General features: G+C 44.6%; 1 protein-coding gene and 1 pseudogene across 2 annotated transcripts; one reads left to right on the top strand and one right to left on the bottom strand.

The window, feature by feature from the left end:
* Positions 1–4616: 4616 nt before the first annotated feature.
* Positions 4617–5367, bottom strand: LOC310794950 (coatomer subunit delta pseudogene; annotated as a pseudogene). The gene has a single exon. The product of its transcript is annotated as a coatomer subunit delta pseudogene (transcript).
* Positions 5368–19871: 14504 nt separating this feature from the next.
* On the top strand, positions 19872–25678 carry rpl10 (ribosomal protein L10). The gene is made up of 6 exons (XM_083656720.1): positions 19872–19993; positions 20835–20893; positions 21569–21676; positions 22288–22426; positions 24035–24197; positions 25486–25678. The coding sequence occupies exons 1-6, from the start codon at positions 19971–19973 to the stop codon at positions 25642–25644; spliced, it is 651 nt and encodes a 216-aa protein (XP_083512846.1). The 5' UTR covers positions 19872–19970; the 3' UTR covers positions 25645–25678.
* The last annotated feature ends 1881 nt before the right edge of the window (positions 25679–27559 follow it).

Below are 27559 nucleotides of genomic sequence, written 5' to 3'. Positions count from 1 at the left end.
GATTTGGGTTTTGAGAGACAAATTATCCTCAAATGGGGGTCCGTGGGCCCTAATGCGGAGGGGGTCCTTGATGTGAGAAAGGTTATTGATAATCACGGCCATAAATCAAATCAAACAGCACCACCTCACCTCTCACACACACACACACACACACACATACATACACACACCACACACACACACACACACACACACACACACACACACACACACGGCGTACACATACAGACCTCGAGGGCAGAGTACAGAGCGTCTGTGTGAACCGGATGACATCATCGCAACCTTACTGGCTCGCTGACGATCTCAGCGATTGCATACCTGCGTTATGTCTAAGTGTATCTAGAGTGAGTGTCTCTGACTGTGCCTGTATATTACTTTGAGGCTCCTCTTACTCAACAGGTGACACGTAGTAGTGAATTATATGCATTACATCACGCCCGTGCAGAACAACACAGGTTTGAACTATTTGGACGGATGATTTGGTGACAGCCTGTTCCCCCTCACCTGCATCTGGACTGGATTCAGTGGAAACAGATGTGAGAAGGAAAACAAATAATGATGTCAGCCCAGGCGAAAAGGATGCATTCCTCACGCGTGATGTGTGAGAGATGCAGGGAATACGACGCTGTGTGGGGGGAGAGACTCTGTGTGTGGGGGGGGGCTCTGTGTGGGAGAGACTCTGTGTGGGGGAGGTGTGGGGGGGGAGAGACTCTGTGTGGGGGAGGTGTGGGGGGCGGTACTCTGTGTAGGGGGGATACTCTGTGTGGGGAGAACCTGTGTTGGGGAGAGACTCTGTGTGGGGGAGAGACTCTGTGTGGGGGGAGAGACTCTGTGTGGGGGAAGTGTGGGGGAGAGACTCTGTGTGGGGGGAGAGACTCTGTGTTGGGTGGGAGAGGGAGAGACTCTGTGTGGGGGGAGAGACTCTGTGTGGGGGGAGGTGTGGGGGGAGAGACTCTGTGTGGGGGGAGGTGTGGGGGGAGAGACTCTGTGTGGGGGGAGAGACTCTGTGTGGGGGGAGGTGTGGGGGAGAGACTCTGTGTGGGGGGAGGTGTGGGGGGAGAGACTGTGTGTGGGGGGAGGTGTGGGGGGAGAGACTCTGTGTGGGGGGATACTCTGTGTGGGGGAGACTGTGTTGGGGGAGAGACTCTGTGTTGGGGAGAGACTGTGTGGGGGGGAGAGACTCTGTGTTGGGGGGAGAGACTCTGTGTGGGGGGAGACTGTGTGGGGAGAGACTCTGTGTGGGGGGAGACTGTGTTGGGGGAGAGACTCTGTGTGGGGGGAGGTGTGGGGGGAGAGACTCTGTGTGGGGGGGAGAGACTCTGTGTGGGAGGAGAGACTCTGTGTTGGGGGGAGAGACTCTGTGTGGGGGGAGAGACTCTGTGGGGGGGGAGGTGTGGGGGGAGAGACTCTGTGTGGGGGGGAGAGACTCTGTGTTGGGGGGAGGTGTGGGGGGAGAGACTGTGTGTGGGGGGGAGAGACTCTGTGTGGGGGGAGGTGTGGGGGGGAGAGACTCTGTGTGGGGGGGAGAGACTCTGTGTTGGGGGGAGGTGTGTGGGGAGAGACTGTGTGTGGGGGGAGAGACTCTGTGTGGGGGGAGGTGTTGGGGGAGAGACTCTCTGTGGGGGGAGAGGACTCTGTGTGGGGGGAGAGACTCTGTGTGGGGGGAAGATACTAGCTTGATGATACTTTTACCATACTAGGCATCTCGTGCGCTACGCGCGCTCGATTCCTAGGCTCACCAATCTAGAAGACATTTTAGATTTAGAATGTAAATTGTCTGTCAAATCTAATATAATTGAATGTATTTCACGTAACATCAACATTATTTTTGGACCACGGCCATCCATCCAAATTGATTTTGAGCCTCCATAGAAAGAATTTGGGCACCTCTGCAAGTATATTGTATTACAATATCTGTTATTGTAAAAGTCTGGCTTATTAGATTATCAAAGTTACCACACTCTACTTGGTGTTTTTCCTGCCCTATTCTATACACCCTATACCCCTCGGCCATTCCTCCCTCTCCCCCTCTCCCTCCTCCCTCCCTCTCTCTCTTTCTCCCTCCCCCCTCCCCCCTCCTCTCTCTCTCCCTCTCTCCCTCCCTCCCTCCCTCCCTCTCTTCTCCCTCTCCTCTCTCTCCCTCTCTCTCTTTCTCCCTCCCCCCCCTCCTCTCTCTCCCTCCCTCTCTCCCCCCCCCTCCCTCTCTCTCTCTCCCTCCCCCCTCCTCCTCTCTCTCTCTCCCTCTCTCCCTCCCTCCCTCTCTCCCTCCCCCCTCCTCTCTCTCTCTCAGAGTTCAGGGTTCAGTGAGGCTAATCGGAAGGCTGTTCCTGCATGAACCGGGATGACATCATATGATCTCATGTCTGAGGCAGTCGAGCCTGACATACCGACCTGTAGAGACACGACCTGCAGAGAGAGAGAGAGAGAGAGATACAGAGATACAGAGAGAGAGAGAGAGAGAGAGATACAGAGAGAGAGAGAGAGAGAGAGAGAGATACAGAGATACAGAGATACACAGAGAGAGAGAGAGATACAGAGATACAGAGAGAGAGAGAGAGAGAGAGAGATACAGAGAGAGAGAGAGAGAGAGAGAGATAGAGTTACAAGGAGAGAGAGAGAGAGAGAGAGAGAAAACCACCAGTAGTTCAAGTTCAAGTTTGTTTATTAGCCCCAATAAATTATAAATGACAATGATAGCGAAAAACACAGGCGAGAGCAAGACAAACAATCTAGCTATTCTACAGCCAACCTACCCTAACCTATAGCCTAACATTAACCTATACCTAGCAAGACCAACAATCTGCTAATCTACAGATTAACCTGCCCTAACACAACCTAAACTACCTAGTAAAATAAACAATCTAGCTATTCTACAGACTACCTAATCATAACCCTAACTTAACCTACCCTAGCCTAACCTATCTATACCGAGCAAGACAACAATCTAGATATTCTACACAGCCTAACCTACCCTCCTAACCCACCCTACTCTAGCCTCATTTATACATAGCAAGACATCAGGTAGGCAGAGTTGGTAATAATCCAATCCAATCCAATCCAATTTTATTTATAAAGCGCTTTAAAACAACCAGAGGAGACCAAAGTGCTGTACAGAGTACTGAAGAGCAATCATCTAAAAACAATAAATCAATTAAATCAGATCAAATCAATAAAATGATCAAATGAATAAAAAGAATAAAAAGAATAAAATGATTAAAATGAGTAAAATGAATAAAATTGAAATAAAATGAATAAAATGAATGAAATGAATAAAATGATAAAAGACATTGCGTAAAATATATAAAAGCAAAATCAATAAAAAGCATAAAAAAACAAAAACAAAAACAAAGACAAAATATAAAAGCAACTCATGGGTCATAAAATCAGCATCCTACATGGCAGCGAAGGCCAAGGAGTAAAAGTGCTGTTTTGAGGAGGCCTTTAAAGTGGGGACAGTGAGGAGGCCTGCCTAATCTGCAGTGGTAGGCCCATTCCATAGTTTCGAGCCACTGCAGAGAAGGCGCGATCCCCTCTGAGTTTACGCCTGGTTTTAGGCACTGCCAGGAGCAGCTGGTCAGCTGGTCAGAATAAGTTCCCCAAGTCTCTGATTGTTAGCACCGGTGTCCCACAGGGATGTGTTATTTGTCTCCATTGTTATATTCTGTTATATTCTCTCTACACAAAATACTGTATTTCCCACTCCTCGTTTGATGAAGATGTTGAAGTTTGCAGATGATACCACCACATTGGTAGGACTAATCTCTAACAACAATGAAACAGCTTACAGGAACGAGGTTCCATCCTTGGTGGACTGGTGTGCAGCCACCACTTGGAGGTGAATGTCTCCAAAACAAAAGAAGTAGAGTTGGACTTCCCCTAAGAGCCATGATGGCCATCTACCTCTGGTCATAAATGGCCAGGACATTCAACAGGTGGAGGAGGAGCACTGCAGAATCCTGGCATAACCACTCTTCTTTAAAGTGAAAAGTCAACCACCACAACAGTGCTGAAGAAGGCACAACAAATACTTTTCTTTTTAAAGCAGTTTTCCATATCATGGAAGGATGATGCTATTCTACCGAGCTGGTATTAAGAGTATCCTCACCTTTGGAATACTAACTGTCTGGTATGGAAGCACCTCGGCAGGTCTGAACATCTGAACAAAACGGTACGTACTACATCAAACCTCATAGGCCATGAACTCCCTCCCATCCCTTACTGAGATCTACACCATCACTCAAGAATAACGGACACGATATTCTTCAGGACTACTCTCACCATGCCGACTATCTTTTTAACTTCCTCCCTTCTTCTAAAAGACTGAGAAACATCAAACCAGAACAGTTCTGTCACAGCATCCACCTGGAGGGCGGAGGCTGAGCTGCGTGCGAGCTGCAGGGTGGGTGAGGCCGCACAGCGATGGGTAGAGATGTCTAGTACTTTTATACTTACCTGTTGGTCTGTGAGTCTCCTTTGCTCTTGCTACTACTCCATGCTTACTGATAACACTGATTTCTCCTGAGTGAACAGAACCTAATCTCTGATGCGCTGGTCCAAGTGGTTGCTAATTCTAGAGGTAAAAAGACAAGTCTCTGTACCACCCAGTGTTTATTCTGTTAGAGCTGAGACATGATGGTTTCACCCTCGATTGAGCTTGTCAACAAATCTGTCAACCTCTTTCCCTCTAGCACCCAGTTTCAGAGCCTTACTAGGTCTGCTTGGTCTGACTGGAAAAGGAGAGATCTTGGTCACGTTGATGGTGTCCGTGATGATGGATCCTAAGGAGATGCTGGTCATGATGGCGCTCTCAAAGCCTCCGAACGCTGGCACCTTCTTCCCGGAGTGCTCTGCGTCCCACCTGGCCTCCTCCAACTCCTTGGCCTTCCTCCTCATCTCCGCCTTGGCCCTCCTCTCCTGGGTCTCTCTGACAGCGCGGAAAACGTTCTCCTCATGCGAGTCCATCTCTGTGAACGTGCGTATCTGGGCCAGGTTGACGTTCTCTCTGTAGCCCAGGGCCACGATCTCATCAAAGGCGAAGATCAGGTCGAAACAGTTCTCCCGTACTTCACTCTCCTCCAGCACCAGACAGTACTCGGGTATCACACGAGAGAAGAGTCTGAGCGTCTCCAGGTCCTCCAGGATGTTGCTGTTCTTGGTGGTGATGAGGACCATGTAGAGCTTCTCCAATGGCTGGTACAAATAGCGGACGCTCTCTGTCTCCACAAACGTGTGCTGCTTGCCCGTGTTCATCAGTTTAGGGAAGGCAGCCAGGAGAGCCTCGATGCGTGTTCGCGTCATTCCCACAAAGTGGCGAGATACAATGGCCTTGCCTGCCTTAGTGCACACCGCCGCTGCCAACAGCACCATTTTGGCTCTCTCTCTATATATGCGATCCTACTTCTAACCTTATATAGCCCTAGATTGATGACATCACTAATGAAGTCACAATTGATTTATGACATCACTGATTATGTCACTATTGACATGACTGTCAACAGTCATTGCTCGAGTGACATCACAAGTGCTCGAGTGACATCACATCACTGATGACATCTGTCATAAATCACTCATATCACTTATGAATTGGTGATGACGTCACCAGCGATGTCACTCAAGCACTCGATGATGATGAGCAATTATGTCATCAGTGTGTGATCGCTGCTGTCTTCATTGCTCGAGTGATATCACTGATGGCATCACAATTGCTCGAGTGACATCACTGATGACATCATAGCCGTAGATGATATCTACGTCTGGAGCACAACTCTCAAAAGTGGTTAACGCCCGCCTCCCAAGACAAAAAAAGCATACGTGACTGACAGACACATGAATTGACCAACCACGAACCTGTAATATATTGTCATGTCATGGTGTTTTGTGGTCATTAATAAACGAGGTTGATTCTGTTATTTTTCTATAATTTCTTTTTGGTGGTGCTATTTTACATTGAAGTCAATGGGGAGAGGCTTGTGTTTCCCCCTCCTAAAAGGGGGCGGGAACATGTGCCGCCAGCAGCCGCCTACAAAATGACGTATTGCCGATCTGGTGTATAACTGATTGGCACTGATTATGTCAGATGATGTCTTGTTAGCGAGCGAGCTAACCATCAGTATCTGGTCACTTAGCATCACCGTCCGTCTTTGTCTTGTTAATCGAAGGATTGAAGAGAAAACCAACGATGAGGGAGAAGGGGAGGAAGAACTGAGTCAGACTCGTTTGTTTATTTGTTTTTGTTTACGTGGGCATCGGTCTCCGTGGCAACGCTACACTTTCACTTCCTGATCAACATGGGCATCAAATGCCCATTCAGCGAAAAATTCCCCTCGATTTGTTGCACAATCCCAGTATACACACGCACTGCAGCTCCCACAGAGAGAGAGAGAGAGAGAGAGAGAGAGAGAGAGAGAGAGAGAGAGAGAGAGAGAGAGAGAGAGAGAGCTCTGTGCCATCTAGTGTCATCCGGATATTATCTTGTGACTCACTGATCCTCTCATTTGATGCTTCTCCTGGTTTGAGTAATTGAGTTATCTAATTGAATGAATAGAGACCCATCTTCCTCTCTTCATCCCAATCACTGGAAGTGCTATCATGGTAACTTGGCACACGGGGACTGTTTAGAGTCAAGGTGAGATTCAGAGCAAAGGAAAAAATGACTGAAATGTAAACAGAGGCGAAGCCGCATGAATCAACCAACCGTAAAATCAACACCGTGGTCAGAGCCTGCAGAGTCTCATGCATAGAAAAGCTGTCTGTGTTGTAGGCGATAAAACCAGGTTGTTTTTGCTCAATTCCTGAAAGGAAATTTCCTTTTCGGATTTACAAGGCTTCCCATCGGACAGCATCATCGGTATTCTCGCCCATGGGCCAAACAGTAGCTGCAAATACTTTGTGGTGTTTGTTTGAACCTGCTTGGAGTTCCAATTGATATGGGTGGGGTTCAGCATGTAGGACATTATGTGGGGTGCCAGAATGGTTTAAACTTGATGGCAATGAATTGAGTCAACTCTGCAATATCCTAATGCAGTGGTTCTCAATCATTCTCACGTCAACCAGCCCTAAAATGACACTTTTGAGATTTGATATCATCTTATAGAATCGTTTTTCCACTAAGACAGACAGGATAGGGTTAAGTGTCAATGTACTCAAGGACAAGTCTGAGGCTCAGACTTGTCCTTGAGTACAATATCTCTGAGCACAGCTGGGATCACTGTTTCGAGAAGTCTAGAGTAGTAGACAATGCCTCTTTAAAATGAGACTGTATGTTAGGAAGCAGTGAGATAGGCGACAGCAGAAAGCCCGAAGATTGAAACAGTCACGGTCACTTCTCACACCACAACCTGAGAAACGCTACTGGCACAACATCTCAGAAGATAACCATGGAGGCGAATAAACTGCATATTCAACTGAGATCATTATTCTCAGTCTTATTATAAGACTAGCAATGTACCCCGCGTTGCCCGGGTTAAATAGGCACAAAGCAATACAACTGCACCTTTTGCTTGGCCGGAAATTATGGTGGTGTCCATAATGGTGGTGTCCTTTTGCATGGATCATAACCCATGCAAAAGTTCAGCCCAATCCGACCTGGGGTGTGGGCGTAAGGTGGCTTCCAGGATTTTCCAGGACCTTCCAGGTGGTTCCAGGACTTGATGACCTGCCCATGACCTTCCCCAGAACATAACCCCCCCCACCATGCAAAATCTCAGCCCAATTCGACTTGGGGTGTGGGTGTGAGGTGTTTTCTAGGTGGTTTTCGGGATTTTCCAGGTGGTTCCAGGACTTGATGATGGGCCCACGACGTTCCCCAGATCTGGGGTGCGGGTGTGAGGTGTTTTCCAGGATTTTCCAGGACTTTCCAGGTGGTTACAGACCTTGATGATGGGCCCATGACCTTCCCAAGATCATAACCCCCCCCCCCCCCCCCCAACAGGCAACATTTCAGCCCAATCCAGCCCAGGTGCACCTAATCAGCCTAGCAACCGCAACCACCAGGCTCTTGCAAGGCAGAGCCAGGAGAGTGGGAGGGTCTTCACATACTGTAGATGTTTTAATCCAGAAAGTGGCTGAAACCCATCAGACCAAAGTAGTCATACATTCTGTCATTGTGTTACTTACTATGGTTGGAATTCTAGTGAAGATAAATGACCCTTTTTGCTGGGGACCCCCCAAGGACTCCTGGCGGTCCTTGAGAACCACTGGCCTAATATGCACTAAAACACCACCCACTCAGTATGAAGAACATGAACTGTTGAGCTCGGATCTGATTGGCTGTGTGTTCTCTCGCCCCTTCATTCTCCCCTTTTCTCTCTTTCTCTTGCTTGCTCTGTCTCTCTCTCCGACCTCTCTCTCTCTCTGACGTCTCTCTCTCTCTCTGACCTCACTCTCTCTGACCTCTCTCTCTCTCCGACCTCTCTCTCTCTCTGACCTCTCTCTCTCCGACCTCTCTCTCTCTCTGACCTCTCTCTCTCTCTCTGACCTCTCTCTCTCTCTGACCTCTCTCTCTCTCCGACCTCTCTCTCTCTCTGACCTCTCTCTCTCTCTGACCTCTTTCTCTCTCTGACGTCTCTCTCTCTCTCTGACCTCTCTCTCTCTCTCTGACCTCTCTGGCTCCGGCCGGAATGAGGAAGTGGACAAAATGGTGCTGAGCTCTCTGGGATCCCCCTCGGGAGGTAGGCTATCTCCCCCACAGAGGCCTTCTCTCTCCCTCTATCATTCTCTCTCTCTCTCTCTCTCTCTCTCTATCATTCTCGCTCTCTCTCTCTCTCTCTCTCTCACACACACACACCTTGCTGTAGCTCCCGTAGGCCTTGAATTCTCCCAATATATACACCTTGACCTTCACCATGCGCTTCATTACACTATTGACTGCAAATACATTTTGTACTCCTCCATAGCACGCACACACCCTGCCTACCTACAGTACACACCACCCCACACACACACACACACACACACACACACACACACACACACACACTACCGACTGACCAGTGTGACTGATGTACTGAGCGAGGGTGTGGTGTGTAACGCCCTGTGTGTTAAAGCTGAGAGAGCAGAAGTGTCTCTAGGAGGGGTGTGTGTGTGTGTGTGTGTGTGTGTTTGTGTGTGTGTGTGTGTGTGTGTGTGTGTGTGTGTGTGTGTGTGTGTGTGTGTGTGTGTGTGTGTGAGAGAGAGAGAGAGAGAGATAGAGAGAGATATGCTGGGTGGGGTTTGCCTTATGAGCAATTGGATGTTAATAATGTGCTGTAAATAATGTTAATAACATCTGTGTCTTTCTATTTAGAGAAAGCAGCATGTGACAAGTGTGACCTCTGCACCTCTCATCTCTAATCAATCAATACCGCACATCTATTCTGTATAGATCTATAGATCAATAATCCTGATAATTGATCTGCAGCGAACGATCAGGTGTGTATTACAGGTGCAGTGTCGCACACCGGCTGCCGCGAGGATGAAACCTGCCCGCTTTTGGTTACAAGATGCTTCCTTTAGCCGCTGCTATAGGCTTCCCCGATACAATTATCAAAACAAACTTATTACCAAGCATAATTCAAACGAACGAAAAACGTTACAATTAGAGAGACAACTCGACGATATTTTACAGCTTGGATCTAAATGTGAAATTTAGTCTGGCCTGCGAAACAAAGTCAAACAAAGCAGTCGGTCACTCCTTTTGTGGTATGTGAGTGTCTTGTCTGTCTCTGTCTCTGTCTGTGTCTCTGTCTGTGTGTGTCATCTGTCAGCAGAAACAGGCACGTAAGACCTTTTTTGGTCCTCCCGACCTCCCCCCACCCCCCTCCCATTCCACGGCCGCAGACCCCCTGTCCTTCAGTAGCCCTGCGGCTTAGACACAGGACAGGCCGGAGGAGGAGGCTCAGACAAAACACAGGGAGCAGACAAGATAGGGAGGCATCATGGTGCTGATAGCCGACCTTGACTCTGAGACTGAGGCTGACCCTGGATCTGCTCAGCACAGCAGACCTCCCTGACTGAGACATCCGGTTTGCCTTTGAGTCACTTGATAAGGAGTGGCTGTGTGCTAGCCTGATATCAGACCCAATTGTCATCTCGTCACTCAGGGCTGGGTTGTGTTGGCTTTGTGTTTGCTGTGGGCAATCGTTTTTTTTTTCTCCGTGTATTGATTCAGACAGACTTACTAGGCTTTGTTATGTAAGCCTTCTCTGTGCATTGTTGGCTGTGAGTTTATACTCAACGGTTGAGTGTGAAACCCAAGGCAGAGAGGTGTAAGGACACCAAACATGATGTCTAAACTAATGAGATAGGCCTGAATAATCCTAACAAATCAGCAAACATGATGTCTACACTCATGAGATAGGCCTGAATAATCATAACAAATCACCAAACATGATGTCTAAATTCACGATAGGCCTGAATAATCCTAACAAATCAGCAAACATGATGTCTACACTCATGAGAGAGGCCTGAATAATCCTAACAAATCAGCAAACATGATGTCTACACTAATGAGATAGGCCTGAATAATCCTAACAAATCAGCAAACATGATGTCTACACTCATGAGAGAGGCCTGAATAATCATAACAAATCACCAAACATGATGTCTAAATTCACGATAGGCCTGAATAATCCTAACAAATCAGCAAACATGATGTCTACACTAATGAGATAGGCCTGAATAATCATAACAAATCACCAAACATGATGTCTAAACTAATGAGATAGGCCTGAATAATCCTAACAAATCACCAAACATGATGTCTACACTAATGAGATAGGCCTGAATACGCCTAACAAATCACCAAACATGATGTCTAAACTAATGAGATAGGCCTGAATAATCCTAACAAATCAGCAAACATGATGTCTAAATTCACGAGATAGGCCTGAATAATCCTAACAAATCAGCAAACATGATGTCTACACTAATGAGATAGGCCTGAATAATCCTAACAAATCAGCAAACATGATGTCTACACTCATGAGATAGGCCTGAATAATCATAACAAATCAGCAAACATGATGTCTAAGTTCACGAGATAGGCCTGAATAATCCTAACAAATCAGCAAACATGATGTCTAAACTAATAGGCCTGAACAATCCTAACAAATCAGCCTGTCCCAGCCAGGATGCTTGAACACCCCTGTAATGTTGAGTGATGTCGGAGAGGCTCTCAGCTTGAACAGTCAGACCAAGGTTAGGATTCCACACATTCCCCAGTCAGCCAGGAACATTTGTTCTGCATTAACCAGAGTTTAGATATGAGCTCATTGTTCCTTTTTAAGAATTAGCAAACTAGGGCGCACAGCACTGGAGGGAGAGAAGCAGTATTTAATGATACAATGGCGCCCCCTAACGGTCATTTTGTAGACTGCATGAGAAACCTACACCGATCCAAGTAGGACCATGTATAGCTGCAGCCTGGAGCACCTCCAAATGGGCGGAACGTCACCTCCAAGTGGGATTGACCAGAGACAGGGCTCCTAGTCTCGCAGTATGCCAGCGTAGATACATCTAAGCTTGCTGACGTTACGTAAGATATTGGGTCCGTCTGACCATGTGAGACTACTACCTTGCTCCCATCCTCCTGATCCATCGCTAAAAGCTCCCTCTCAGTCAGCCTCCATCACAGTCTGGTCTGGCCCCGACCTCCTGAAGAGGCCAGACTTCCATTCCGACAGCTGAGACGGGTGTCTGCTTGCCAGCTCCCCTCCATCAAAGATCTCTCTGACATCAGGGCTGCATTCAGTTCCACATCAAATGCTTTCTTCTTCTTCTGCCTTGAATCAAGTGGGGAATCATCAAGTGGGGAATCCCCAAGTGGGGAATCCCCAAAATTCCTGGATGAAAAATGGCTCACAAATAAAGTGGCATTCGGTTCGAAGTTCTGTTAAACAAGGCAGCGTTTGGAGGCACCATAGTGGCTCAGTTGGTAAAGTGAAAGTAGAGTACAACTTTTGAAACTTATCATGGTCTATAAAATATTACATGACCTTTGTCCTAATTATTTCACCAAGTACTTCCAGTATGTTTGAGACATTCATAGCCTGAACATGAGGGCTAGTGTAGCAGATTTGAAACTACTTGAGTCTGCTAATTCTCTGAATGCTTTTAGAAACCTTCTGAAAAAATTCTTATTGAGCAAACTAGAGTAACACGTCAGTGAGCCTCCCGGTGTTATGGTTTGTTATGGTATGTTGGTTTATGTCTCTTGTTCTTCTTTTCCTTGATTGTCCTGTATTGTTTATCTGATGTTATGTATTACTGTATGTTATGTTTGTATAAGACCAGGGACCATGATGGAAATGTGTTTTACACTTTTCATGTCATCCCTTGGATGTTGTCATTCATTATCCAAAATAAAGTCAATCAATCAATCAATCAATCAATCAATCAATCAATCAATCAATCAATCAATCAATCAGTTACTGAAATAGTAACTGGGTTAGTTACTAGTTACTTTAGGACATGAAAATAACAGACAACTTCAGAGGATTATCCGGTTTATGATCCTTAGACCTTGAAGGCACCTCCCTGCCCGGGGAAAATGCTGCACATGCTGCAGCTGCAGCCAGAAGCCCAGAGGCTAATGACCTTGAGTAGCCTATAAGCCCCAGAGGCTAATGACCTTGAGTAGCCTATAAGCCTCCCCAATAAGCGAATGTTCAAGTATGCCGTGCAGGGACAATGATAAAACTTAACATTATGTATTGTCCCACACTGTGCCACAGCAACACTAAAATAATGTGTGCATTAATTAAACAATCGAAGCCGACTTTTAAAAGTAACACAGAAGTTACTTTCCCTAATAACTAAATACTTCGAAGTAACTAGTAACTTTTAAGTAATTCTATTACTTTTTGAGAGAAGTATAACTGTAACTAATTGCCAATTTTCAGTAACTTGCCCAACACTGCAAATTCTATTCTACATTATGTTGACTGTTTAGCCATACATAACACATGCATGGCGATTGGGCTTAGGTCACTCTGCAAAAGTAGTATGCTAGTCAAAATAGTTCAGAAATGTCAAGTTAACAGTTACAAAGAGTGGCCTAAGTTTTCAGCTAGTCATGTCTAAGAGATAGTTCACTGTCACTACAGTCATGAACTTCACTTTACATGTCATTTCCATTCTTATCTAGTGAAATGTGTCATGATGATATATCACTTCATTCAACCTGCTCTGCATGGCAAAACCACAGTGAGCTCTTTTGAGTCTGCACCTCCATCTAGAGAGAACCTTAACGCCATGATGAAAGCCTATGCTTATGTTGTTTTCTTCTTCCAGCTGTCTTTGGCCCCACAAATGGCTAATTCAGGTAAGATCATTGCATTTTGAAGATGATAATGACATGAAATTTTCCCCCATTCAATTCAGGACAACGTGGACAGATTATGATGTTCCAGTGTCTCATATGTGGCATTTCATTGAAGCATTGTGCTATAGGAATAGCGAGACTTTCAATTCTGATTAAAGAACAGTTTTAAAGTTTGACAGTTGACCTAACATATAAATTGATATTGTTACCTGTTGCACCGTATTTGACTATTTCATGATTCATTAACAAATGGGTAAAATCTAACTTACAATAGTAGTATTCATAATCAGTGATATATTATATTGTACAAGCTATGAAATTATCAACTCAAGCATATGATATACATGCATCAATTACTTGATTGCCATTAAAGGAATGATTATCTTACGATGATATTATCACCAGCATTTTATAATAACTGCCTTATAGCTGATGGATTGGGCATTTGACATTTGCAGTGTTTTCTTATTGTAGACTGGAGTATTCAGAAAGCGCCATTTGGGTCCAACACAGGAAATAGGTGAGCCATCACATGCTGCATTAGAGTACTATTGTAACTGTACCTTGTTTTCATGAAGAATGTTTTCAAATTTCGTTTAAAAAACCCAGAAATGACCTATTTCTTAAATTATTATTAAATTATATTATGATTATAACATAAGACAATTTAGACTATAATGATCTACAACAGGCAATAACTATGTTATTGAAATGTAAATTCCTTTTGGCAGGCACAGCCAAATCATCAGTTGTAATTTAGCATTATGCCAGTGTTTCTATCAGTCTACACCATCACTTTACGTAGTTTTGAACAGTCACCCCAAAGCCATATCAGCTATATGTATGGCTGTTGTCCAATTGTCCAATCAACACTGTTAACAACACTTTCACACTTAAAAAAGACAATTTGCTGTGCCTATCAAACAACACATCAGAATTAATTCTAATTTGCCTGATCAGCACTGCTATAGTAAATGTGATATGTTGATCTACCTGCTTCCTAACTGTATTCATGCACAGGCCATATCCCAAAATGATTCCACCTGAGTTTGTCGTACCAGCCCACCTTCATCCTGGAGAGGGTGGAGTGTGGGCACCTGGTCCTGGAGATGGTGGAGTGTGTGCACCTGATCCTGGAGATGGTGGAGTGTGGGCACGTGGTCCTGGAGATGGTGGAGTGTGGGCACGTGGTCCTGGAGATGGTGGAGTGTGGGCACGTGGTCCTGGAGATGCTGGAGTGTGTGCACCTGATCCTGGAGATGGTGGAGTGTGTGCACCTGGTCCTGGAGATCCTGGAGATGGTGGAGTGTGTGCGCCTGATCCTGACAAATACACCCTCCTGTCCAAACAAATGTGTGCAGTCAACAATAGAGCAGACCTACTGCGTACAAAACCTCAGATTACATCCAAATCACAGAAGACGCTGTATGAGAGAAGCTGCGATAGCGATTACATCAGGTTTAGTCATTGGGATTCTGCTTTTCAAGTAATGTCTTCCCTGAATCCGACAGTAGCTGCTTGTTTTATACATATTGCCAAAGGTCTCTCGGGACTTGTTTTAGCAATCATTGATTTATGTGCCTGTCTCTTTACGGTGGCCATGCCAATCTATTTGACTCATTCCGACAGTTTTCGATTCAGCCATGATAGAGCCATTGAAGCAGGGATTATGTCCTACCACCATAACCCGACCCTGTGGGGCAGTGAGACTAACAGCCACCAGAGCATAGTCATCATGGAGGAGGACCCTGTAGTGATTGAGTCAGCCACTTACCTTTTTGAGAGGCATCCGACTATATCAACTCTACAGATCTACCACAAAGGGACGCTTCGTTTTCTCAGGGGCATCCCTTGCCGTTCTACTAGAAAACACCATGTCATACTGGTTGGCCATGGCAGCAGGGGAAGCGATGGGGGAGCCCAGCTAGCGGGTTATGGGCCAGAGGAACTTGCTGGCGTTGTGTCAACCATAAAGACTGAAAACGGTCATGTTCACGCCATTAGCCTGATCAGCTGCAACCTGGGGCATGACGTCCATTTTGTGACGGGGCTGCTACAAGCCCTCGCATCTTTCAACGTGGAGACTAAGCTGCACCTACACAACTCGCTCATTTCTGTTAGCCCCGATGGGGAGATCATGGCTAAAAACGATGGCGTCTGGAGGTACTATGACCACAGCAGTACGGTTATTGCTGAACTTGACAGAAGTGGTAACCTGTTGACAACAGTGGAACTTGGCCCTAAAGGACAAGTGTTTCCCAACTATCAAGGTCATGCTTTGTACCTTCAGACTTTGGAGTGGCCGAACCATCCTCAAATGTTCGTCCCTGAGGAATTGCGCAAAAAGTATACGTCCATCGACTGCCTAGAGGGGCTTACTTGGAGCTTGTTCTTTGAGGAGAACGAGAGAAGGCGTGCTCCTGATTACGCCCCAGACGACCATCAAAAAGAGGCAATTTGGCTCTCAGATCCAGGGACAAATGCAGAAATCGTTCTCAAGCACATCGCGACCATTCAGGATCTACTCGTGGAGATCCGGTACAATGCAAGAGAAGAACTGGCCTCAGACCTTTACTATGTTCTGAATGACTGCATTTACAAAGTTCAGAGGTCAAACCTTAATGTCACTCTGGCGGGCAAGTTCATGAACCCCAACGATCAAGCTGAAGTGGAAAATTTCGTCTTAAGTTCCAATGGCGTGAAGGATCTGTCCTCCCTCCAAGAGCTGAGAGAGGGTCTCAAGGCATCCAAGTTCAGCGACTTCTGTCGCCAGACATTCCAGTTACAGCAGTGCACCTACAACTGTGCACAATGGGGCCACTACTTCATGGCCGCGGTGTTTTCTGCATCTGTGCGCAACTTCCGAACCTACTCTCTCTTTCTCATGACTATCATAGGCTGTGAAGTAGGTCGCTCACGCGGCAGCGATAGCCCCCTGTGCACAGCCTTCGTTGGAGATGACCACCCCATGGTGACTGACCACCCCTGGCCTGAGCATCTGAAACGAGGATTCTATGGCTGCAGTATTGACAATTTTGAGTTTGCAAGGCAAGACCGACAGGTTTGGTTGGAAGACATTGTTGCGAAGGAGAACGACCTCTATGTCAAAGCTAGGCAGATTATGAAAGGCGTCGACCATGACCAGCAGACTGAGCTTGATATCTTTGGGGGGGTCAAGGTCATGAATAAATATGTGTTCTCATCATATCTTGAATACTTTCGAGGCACACGCGAGGGGAAAAAACTCAAAAGAGGATGCAGTCTCTCTTCCCAGGAGAATTATAATTGATAATGTTATGGTGAGGTGCTTGAATCTATGTGTAAATCTCATGAAATTGAATTGTTTTCACTATTAGCCATATTTTAGAATTTGATTTTGGTATTGGTATTCTTCAATACAAAAAACACTACAATCACAATGTTGTATTAGGCCAATACAACATAATTATGAAATAAAGTGCTACTACATTCAACTGATTCTACCTGTTGGCACCGTTGGCAGTTAATTTCTCCTAAGGGAGACAATAAAGGCTAATCAAATCTAATCTAATCTAATCAGTGGCACATATGCACATTTCTGGAAGTGTATAACTAGAAGAATGCAAATGCAGTCACTGTGATGAGTGCTGGATTACATCAGAACAGACTATAAAACATTAGCATAACTGTAACTGCAGATCAGTTTTACAACTATGTGCAAGGAAATTTTATCTCATGATGAAAGGTTTTACATTCAACAGCCTACGCCTAACTAGTAGACTATGCCAGAGAGTAATTCAGTCCACTATAATTAAGTAATTCTCCATCGTCTGCGACTCCCTATTTTCAACTGATCTGATAATAGGATACCGTACCGAACAGCCTAAGCACACAGTTGCTATACTACAAAATCAGCCTACCCCCAAATGAATTGTCAGTATGGTAATTGTTGTGCTTATTACATATAAATGTGTTTTTATTATGGTGTCGCATCAGCCAGAATAGAGAATTACAATACATAAATAGAGAGGCAAAGTGAACGTCACTTCCTGCTTCAGCACTGTACCAGAGACTTTCATCCGCCATTTATTTTCCCATAGACATTTCGTAACATGCTTATAAAAATAGTTTTACTTGGTTGAACCAAACGGTTCAGATATATTTAGAAACAGGAGAGACCACATAACATTTCACTCAGACCAAAACATAAAAAACTGCAGATTTAAAGAAAATATCTTTTCGATGTTGTTTTTTAAAGTCTTCGTCCGAGTGAAATGCTCTATGGTCTCTCCCGATTCTAAATATAGCTGAACCATTTGGTTTGAACAAGTAAAAATATTTTTATAAGCATTTTACGAAATGTCTATGGGAAAATAAATGGCAGATGAAAATCTCTGCTACAGTGCTGAAACAGGAAGTAGGCGGTCACTTTGCCTCTCTATAGCCTACCACAGGGGGTAAAACATTGCTAGTAGAAACATGATACAAGGACTCTGAAGCACATGTTACAGACATGTAGACATACAGAAAGTATCAGAACTACAGTGATGTTTTTTTCAGATACCTATTGAGTGAAATTGAGTATTAGTATTTTGTGAAATAGATTAAAATACTAAGACAGGTTTGAAAGCAGTGTAGGCCTACATGAAGGTGTAAAATCGATACTGCTAGCAGGGAGGAAATACTGTCAATTGAGTATTCTACATTTGATGTAAATTCTGCTTCGATCTTAAATGTGAACCGACATTACAGCAAAATGTTAGTTTATCTGCTTGGCAAAAATACATGCAAAACCCCGCCATCTGCTGTGCCCTAAAGCCGTGTAATTTCAGCTGCTATTTTACAGAAGACTTGTCTTTAATTGCACCTAGTGGGGGTTTGGTGTTTTAAGTTGTAACTTGTGTTTATGTTTGAACTATTTCAGTCAGTGGAACAATAACAAATAAAAATGGTGGCCAATGCATTATAAACTCTGACTTTGTGGGAAACTGCATCAGGCCGCGGGGCTGTAGGCTATATTGTAGATGTGTGATGGTGCCATGGTGGGGGATATAATTAGATGTGTTTTGAGCTGCATTGGTCTTACCTAATGAAGACTCAGAACATCACAATCATGGTTTAAAAATATGAATAAACCTTGGAAACAACTTGCGTGTGGACTGCCTTTGTTCTATGCATTCTGTCTGATACCTTGTTATGATTGTGACGTGCATGTTGTTGCTCTCTTCGGTACATTTTCTAGATGGAAAATCACAGGTGCCCCAGCTGATGTTGTGGGCTGAATGGCTGGTCTTCACAGGAAGGAAGCTGTATTTAGAGCCCTTCTGACTGCTGAGTAGACTAGACTGTGTGGTGGCTACAGCGACTGGATTAAGCCCTAATGGCTCATTTTCACCACATATAACAGTGGAAATAAGATGCCCTCACCGTCAGACACACCCATCTTCCGTATAGGATCTCAATCAATCCCAGTTCTGAGCCAGTGCCCTGTGGGAACATAGAGGGATAATGTACAACTGTGTTAGAAATGTTTGTTGTGGATAATGACATTTATTTTATTTTATTAAACATGAATTGCATTAACCTGACGTTGCCAGATGGATGGGTTTGCTTCACATTCTGTTTGTGAATTTGTGGAACAATGCCGCCCCCATCTGGCGGAGTCAGGCTAGAATTGCATACCTGTAGTACTGAACCATGGACCTATTATAACTCAATGTACTGAACCCACAGAGCATACTGGCTGAGTCAGCTGTCAATTGAAACAGCAGGTTTTCTTGCTAGCCTCTTGCTGCTAACATGAGTAGCCTACAAACAAAAATTGTGAAATAAAATGTCAAAAAATAACTAAAAAAATGCCTAACTCAAATTAAGGTTGTTGCTTGCCTTGATCTGTCATGAATCACTAATGAACACACTGCCATGTGTTTCTGAATAAAGTCTTTATTATGCCACTAGGCCTCTTACCTGAGATAGATTATTTATCTCAGTGGGCTACACATAAAACAGGGACAAATCATCTCACCCCAAATGTAAGTAGGCTATATGTACACACATGAACATGTCGCATGATATGGTGGGCCACACTTCCCATCTCACCTCTGGGACAGAAGATTAAGTCAAATGTGCAAGTAGACAAAATTATTTATGTTAAACGTAGGCAGAAGAATTACCTCCATGGTGAACACAGCGTCCAATGTGACTTTGTTGTTGCTTTGTGACTCAAGTCAAATGAACTACACTTCCTTAACGTAATCTGCAAATAATCGCCAAGAAGAACTACACTTCCCAAAAGTCCCCTGGAACTACACTTCCTTAACGTAATCTGCAAATAATCGCCAAGAAGAAGAACTACACTTCCCACAAGTCCCCTGAAACTGCTTAATTGTTCCGGATTAATTTTGATCACAATAGATTTGAATAATATTTTAATAGCGTGTGTTTCTTATCTTAATGAATGCATATAAAACAAAAAATAATACGTTAATGAATATAACATTTATTTCTTTGCCCATATGACGCGGCGGAAGTCAGGCCATCTTCCTTTCCGCCATTACGGTGAGTGCGTGGTGGTTGCGCGGTGTCTGGGTCTCTCTTAAAAATACTCTATTTTACCATCTTTCCCCCAAATTCCAGCCTCTTATTTACTCGAATAACACACTTTAATCTTGTTGACTTACAGATCGCAACCATGGGCCGCCGTCCAGCCCGCTGGTAAGTTTACCACCACATCGTTTAATAAAACGAGGCCCATTTTTACAAGTGGGAGGAAAATGGCAGCGCCTCTACTAGCACAGTGTCATGCACCATGTGCAGTGTGCTGGCATGCCGGGAGACTTTCTGACAGCCAGAACACGAATACTTGGTCGTCCTGCTGTAACATTACGTCCCTCCGGTTATCGACTGTCTTTATCTGTCGTGACATGCTGTCATTTCACTTGAAGCGATCCACTTGCTCGTTGAAAGTGGTTCAAGCTAACCTTAGCTAAGCTAGGCGCTAACGTTAGCTCAGTGGTTCCCAAACGTCATCATCACTCATGTCATGGATCTTCATAATGTTATAGATGCAGAATTATAGACCACAACCCCCCGTTCTGTCAACCATGTTAGTGATTTTTGTCTAAACTATAGGTGTTAGAACCCACAGTCTGTACAGGGAAGCCTAGGAAGAGTCCTTAACATAACGTTATATCATCTCCGTGTGCTGGTGTATTTAACGTTGCCTCGTTTATTACTTCCAACAGCCCTGGTGGTTGCTTGACTCCACGTTTGGGAATCATTTGATTATTAGCTAGCTAATTCACAACATTTTCTTTATGTTAATACTATAAGGACTTAAACTAACGTTAAATACCTATGGTGTTTTAGGGCCACTGGGCTGCATACTAGTGGTGGACCACACTGCTAACTAACTTCAAAGGTGTCTACTTGTCCCATAGGCAGCCTGAAAATGGTTTGACATCCCATAAGTATATCAGCAGCTGTAATAGTGGTTCTAAGGCTTGGCAGAATTGAACATTATTTATATTTGACACATCTGTTTTCTCTCCCACAGCTACAGATACTGCAAGAACAAGCCCTACCCCAAGTCCCGTTTCTGTAGGGGTGTGCCTGGTAAGCCTGCTCTGTGCACCTTAACTTGGTGTTGGTATTGTCTGAAACATATGAGTCCAGCTATTACTTAGTGATATCATGTCAAGAAGAGACATGTGGAAGTGGACAACATACAAAGTTTGGAGTAGTTTTAGTTTGTGGGCAAGCTAACCAGCTCTTCTGTCAGTCTGTGTTGCCACTGTTTGAAGTAAGAAGTTGGCAGTGCGATTAATCTTTCTAGCGCCATTAACACAGGCTGCTGCACTGTTTTGCCCAGGATTCCTTAACAAACATTTCATAAATCACTCTTTGGCATCACTTCAATTAGATTTCTGAATATTGTGGTAGTATATTTAATTTATAGTGTCAGTCCGCTCCATAAGTCCATCTCCATCTTGCAGCTTATTAAGCCGACCAGTCTTGCTGCGGTGCAGTTCTGGTGTGCAATGGCTGCATACAGTAACTCTTTGGTTGTGTATGTCCTCAGCTGGGAGGTGCTGAGTGCTTTTAAGGGACCACTGAGACAAACGCATCTATAGTCTAATCATGGCTGACTAAATGAGTATGGTGTTTAATACAACACCTCCCTCTTGTCTGCTTCTGATGTCATGGATAGATTTTGGGAGATATTTTTTTTACCGGTCAACTGGTCATTTTTTACATCCTGTTCCTCTCCCCTTTCTCTGTTGTGCACAGATCCCAAGATCAGGATCTTCGACTTGGGCAGGAAGAAGGCGAAGGTAGATGAGTTCCCCCTGTGCGGTCACATGGTCTCTGATGAGTACGAGCAGCTGTCTTCAGAAGGTGAGGAAGTCAGGGAGCCACGGCCAAATATGGAGACGCACATTTTGACTGGGAAAAACATGTGATTCAGGCCTGGGCTACACACGCTTTTCTCTGCAAGGGAACAAATGAGAAATGTACGCATTTTGATGGGGCACTGGTGGCGTAAAGGTTGGAGAAGCAAGCTTTGTGACCGGAAGGTTGTCCATTCAATCCCTGGGACCGGCAGGATAAATCTGGGTGGGGAAAGTGAAAAGGGAGCACTTCCCCCTCCCTCATTGTCACTACTGAGGTGCCCTTGAGCAAGGCTTTAACCCCAACCGCTCCAGTGGAGCTGATCAGTGGCCAGCAGATCAGATTCTGGTTGGTCGGTGTGTGTGAGAGAACAGGGCACTCCTGCGAAAAGGAGAGCATAAATAAAGGTTAAAAAAGAGATACCAGGTTACATCAAGAATACCAAATAACCACAGGGATTGGAACATCAAGTCCTATTAGCCCTACTGCAAATATTTTTCAATTTAATTTTTCCATTTATTTTCAAGATCCAAAGGTTGGCGACGTAGAATACCTGAGGATGGCGACGTACTGATTATTTAAATGTCTCCCCTGATTGCCTTGTCTTCCCTCTGCAGCTCTGGAGGCTGCCCGTATCTGTGCTAACAAGTACATGGTGAAGACCTGCGGTAAGGACGGTTTCCACATCCGCGTGCGTCTGCATCCCTTCCATGTCATCCGCATCAACAAAATGTTGTCCTGCGCTGGGGCTGATAGGTGAGCGTCTGTGTGTGTCGTCGCTTTAAGAGTCTGACAAGCGCAGTTAAAGTGTGTATACCATGTGTAGCTTGTTCAAGGGAGATACTGGGATTACAGAGACAAGAGTGGAGGACGACTAAAATGAAGGACGTGTGATTAACTGGAATTTAGAACTGGTCATGTGTGTCGGTCAGTGTAGTACTAGAGTTCAGGACTCGCGACTCGACTTGGATTTGAGCACTGATGACTCGGATTTGGACTCGAGCATCCAGGCATTTGGACTTGGAAGTTGGGAGACGACTCAGACTTGTTAATTGATAGACTTTTTGTGCGTGTTTGCAATGGGCTCTAGTCATTTAGAATAAGATTGACGTGATTCTTCTTAAGGGTTGTAGAAGGGGCATTACAGCCATGTTGGGGGCATCCAATTCCTGCCTTGCTTTCTTGTACCTCATGGTTAAATAGAGAGCAGGCCAGCACACTAAAATGTCCTTTTAAGAGTTTAACATCAAGTCTACCTCATGATTTCCAGCATCCGTAGCGCAATCCTCACCGCTACACCCCCTGCAGCTTATTAAGCCGACCGGTCCTGCTGCGGTGCAGTTCTGGTGTGCAATGGCTGCAGACAGTAACTCTTTGGTTGTGTATGTCCTCAGCTGGGAGGTGCTGAGTGCTTTAAGGGACCACTGAGACAAATACAAAACGTGTGAGCGCTGAAGGAGTGCGCGCCCGTCCGCATGTCCTCGAGTGCCCACCCGCCCGGGTTGGGTCGTCAAAAGGGCCTTTCTCTGCGGAGTTTGCATGTTCTCCTCGTGCCCCCTGGGGGTTTCCTTCATATAGGAACCCCACACCAAAACATGCAATATCCTGGTCGCTGAAGTGGTGCCTCCTCTGGTCGTTAGGGGCGCCTGTTCGGAGGGAGGGGAACTCGTTGGAATAGCGTGATCCACCCACGTGCTATGTCCTACCGGTGAAGCTTCCCCTGTCAGGTGAAAAGAAGCGGCTGGCTACTGCCCATGTCTCGGAGGAAGCATGGAGCCAGTTTCGGCTCTCTCCAGATCGGCAGAGGGTGGAGCAGCAACCAGGATAAATAAATTAAAATTAGCACTAATGGGGGATAAAAAATGGGATAAAAAAATCTGGAAAAAAATATTTATTGTGCGTGTATGTAATAGGCTCTAATAATTTGGAATAAGATATTGATAGCTATATATATATATGTATATGTGTGTGTGTAGTAACTCTGGACTCTGGCTTGGACTCAGGTAATGGGGACTTGACTCTGACTCCGGACAGTTATCGTTTTAGCACCGGTATCGTAAAAATACGAAATGATACCCATTCCTTCCTCAAGACTTGACTCGAGATATAGTGACTCGATTACAACACCGGGTTCAGTCTCAGTACATATTGTGAAACAGGATGTGGCATGCACGACGATTTCCTCTCTACATTGATGGTACTTGACCATTAAACTGATGTGATTGTGGTTAAAATGCTCAGGACAGGGTGTTGGTACAGGTGCATGGCCTCACTGAACCCAGTCAAGATGATTCTCACACATGCTTTGCTTGGGAGAATTGTATTGTAACCGTTGGCTCTCCTCTCTACCTTTCTGGCCCGTAGGCTCCAGACTGGAATGCGCGGTGCGTTCGGTAAGCCCCAGGGCACCGTGGCCCGTGTGCACATCGGTCAGGTGATCATGTCTGTGCGCACCAAGGCCACGAACAAGGAGCACGTGGTCGAGGCCCTCCGCAGAGCCAAGTTCAAGTTCCCTGGACGCCAGAAGGTAAACATGTCCACATACTCGGCCATGCATTCACTCAGACAATACATGTGCCATAGTTATTTTGAGGGCAAGGCCGCTTACTGTAAATATACATTTATTGGGGCATCGCGGCCAAAATGTAGGGCACCAAGGTCAAAACCAACCACTTTGTTGTGAGCAGCTTCATGTAGGAACTATTTTCTTTTGTAGGAACTAGCTAGCAGCTAGCGGGTGTAGTTCGGTCAAAGGAAAATAGTTGAAACTGCTCATTACGAGGTCTGTGGATTATCTTGAGTAACCGGGGTCATGATTTCTGGAAAGAGACATTGCTGTTGAGTTTATCAAATGTATTTCTTTGGCACTTTGAGCACCACAAGCCGAGTGCCAACCAGTTCCATTGTATTGGAGAGAAGGCAGAAACTCTGTATACAATAATATATGCAGACTGTTTAGAGCAATATCACATTTATATCAAATAGACTGTTAAAGCATTATATTAAAAAGCAAAAGTAAACAAATATTTCACCCTCTTATCTCTTTTATCTTATATGCATCAGCCCCATTGTATGATAGTGCTCTCACTTGCACCATGCATTCTGGCCACCGAAAGCTCAATAACAATTATATCAAGATACGAGTTCAACCATTGTGTGCGTGTGAGTGTGTGAGGAAGTTCCCGGCTAAGAGCCAGCATCTTTTTGGCTGCTGTCAAACCTGCTGACGCCACACGTTTTCCAGGGTATGAAAATTTAAAATCTTTTTAAAAGCATAGCTCTTGGTGAGCATGGAATTACAGTTCCCATCACATCTGATAGTGTGGAGGCCACCTGACTCCAAAAAGACGCTACATCAATACATTCCCAATACATGTGCATAAAGGTTCCTATATGACCATCAGGTCACAATTTTCATTGTGTTCATTGCGTTTTCTTGGCATAAGTAAAGTTCTATGAATAAAGTTGAGGTGGATCTGTTGATGATCAGGGTTCTTAGAGGATTCCACCACTGACCACCATACTTTGTTCCATAGAATAGATTCATCATCCGTAGCGCAATCCTCATCGCTACACCCCTGCAGCTTATTAAGCCGACCAGTCCTGCTGCAGTGCAGTTCTGGTGTGCAATGGCTGCAGACAGTAACTCTTTGGTTGTGTATGTCCTCAGCTGGGTGGTGCTGAGTGCTTTAAGGGACCACTGAGACAAATACAAAAGGCTTGACCCCGCCCCTTCACATGTGTTTTATTCTGTTGACGCATTGTATCCGCATGAGTTTTGGCCTTGATTTGATTTCTGTTTCCTTCTCCGTCAGATCCACATCTCCAAGAAGTACGGCTTCACCAAGTTCAACGCCGACGAGTTTGACGAGATGATGGCCGAGAAGCGTCTGATCTCCGACGGCTGCGGGGTGAAGTACATCCCCAGCAGAGGCCCTCTGATCCGCTGGAAGGCCCTGCACAAAGCTGAATAAAAAGGGGTTTGAGTAATAAAAGTGATTTTGGTGACTTGTCGTCTTTGTGGTATTGATTTTGCGTTTACATTATGCCTAGTGGGATGGTGGAGCTAAGAATGAGTTTAGAAAGGAAATATTGAAAAGAGTTGACTGTTAATTTCTATGATTGTCTTGAGGTAATTTTCCATATTTCCTAAGTCATTTGCTACATATTTTGTCAAAACTGATGGCAGCTCTTAACAAACAAGCACAGATGGCATCATCGAACATGTAATTGTTTAAATGGCTGAAGACGACCAAATTACCTCCCATGATTTTGCGTTTGACAGAGTTAAACTTAAACGTCAGCAGACGCTTAAAATTACTGTCGGAATAAGTCTTATTCACTTAAGTGTGGCTCGTTTAATGATACATTTTAGTGGTTGTAAGTCCATAATATTTGGGGTCTTTCTTTTCAATCTCACCCAACTCAGTGGGCTATAGCTTACTTCCAATTCCAATAAGTCATTGGTCATGAGGACATTTGACAAGTAGGAGCTTTGTAGTATGTGAAGGGTGCACTGCAGAAGTCTGCATACTTTCCATTTTAGCTCACTCTTCTGGTCCATTTTGACCTGTGAAAATGGCCGATTTCATGACTGTATACCCAGGGGTGGAGCCATTGGGTGGAGCTCTGTGATTTTACAGTAGGTACTTAGAAAATCGAGAAAACAACTTTTTCAATGTCGTAATTGAGACTGACTCAATTTTTCCGAAATGATACAGTGAAAATGCTTCCCGTTCGTTCTTTCCATTTCAAGAAGTTGGAAACCCTAGTCACAGCTCGTAGCCTACTTTTTGATCTCAACCTTCCTCACGGACATAACCATGGGCGTGAGTACACTTTATCTTTTGATTTATCTTTGCCTGCCTCGAACGGAGAACTCTGATTACAGAGCCATGGTCTATCTCTCTGCGCTTTGTCCCGTATTGGAGAAACACGCAGTGCAAAGAGTGAAGGGCTATTTGTATTGAGCGAGTAAGGGTGAATCCCAATTCCCATTTTAACCCTCAGTCTCAACAATTCTCAGTATTAAGTTAAGGGTGTATAGAGAGCCGCAGTAACGAGTCCGGAAATCATCGATGCTAACAGCCCTGGTTCAACACAGTTTTCGCCTATGGGAGTTTTGAATGGGTTTTTGGCGCGATGCTTCTAATAATCTCTCTGGGCAACGCTGGCTTAATCAAACGCGAACCAGTGTTTAGTAACATCATCTTCACACACGAGGACCACTTTTACGAGTTTTGAAGCTTTTACTTGCCGTTAAAAGGACGGCTAGCTAGCAAACGGCTAAATGAGACTACACTTTTGAGTCGATGGGGATATATACGTCAATAACGTCACCACTTCAAAGGGCGAACACGGAAATTCTCTTTCCCTCACCTGGTTCAGCCCGTTCATCCCGGGGTAATCAGTGCACACATCAACTTTTTTTTTTTTTTTTTTTTTTTTTTTTTATTGATTCATTCCAAAGCATACAGTCAACAAGCATACATTAAACATCAATACAGAGTATGCTACTTCGATAGAAACAAAAAAAACAAACAAACAGGGGTATCATGTTAGAATAAACTCAGGCATTAACAAAAATATTTAAATCTTTACAAATATTCACAGTTTTTAAGGCTTTACTGTTCTTGAGATCACATAAAGTTTTAATGTAATGTCCAAATTCAACTTTGAACTGTTGGATGTGCGGTTTCTTGGTAGCCCACTTGCACTTATGTAAATAGTATTTCCCATATAAAATAAAAAGGTTCAAAATAAATAATCTTTTACAATCAATATCACTCTTTTCATAAAAAAATATAATGTCTCTTTTTTCTAAGTGAACAGTTGGACCAGTCAGCTCCTTGAAGAAACGCTCTATCTCTATCCAAAATAATTTTGCAC

The sequence above is a fragment of the Poromitra crassiceps genome, assembly GCF_964638095.1.
Source record: "Poromitra crassiceps genome assembly, chromosome: 20".
NCBI lineage: Eukaryota > Metazoa > Chordata > Actinopteri > Beryciformes > Melamphaidae > Poromitra > Poromitra crassiceps.
This window is presented reverse-complemented; position numbering and strand designations above follow the sequence as displayed.

What these genes read in the sequence shown, in the direction of transcription:
- rpl10 (XM_083656720.1), top strand. Translation starts at nt 19,971, where the DNA reads ATGGGCCGCCGTCCAGCCCGCTG. An exon ending in GGCCGCCGTCCAGCCCGCTG is followed by an intron (nt 19,994 to 20,834) that starts GTAAGTTTACCA and finishes TCTCTCCCACAG; the next exon opens with CTACAGATACTGCAAGAACA. An exon ending in CGAGCAGCTGTCTTCAGAAG is followed by an intron (nt 21,677 to 22,287) that starts GTGAGGAAGTCA and finishes TTCCCTCTGCAG; the next exon opens with CTCTGGAGGCTGCCCGTATC.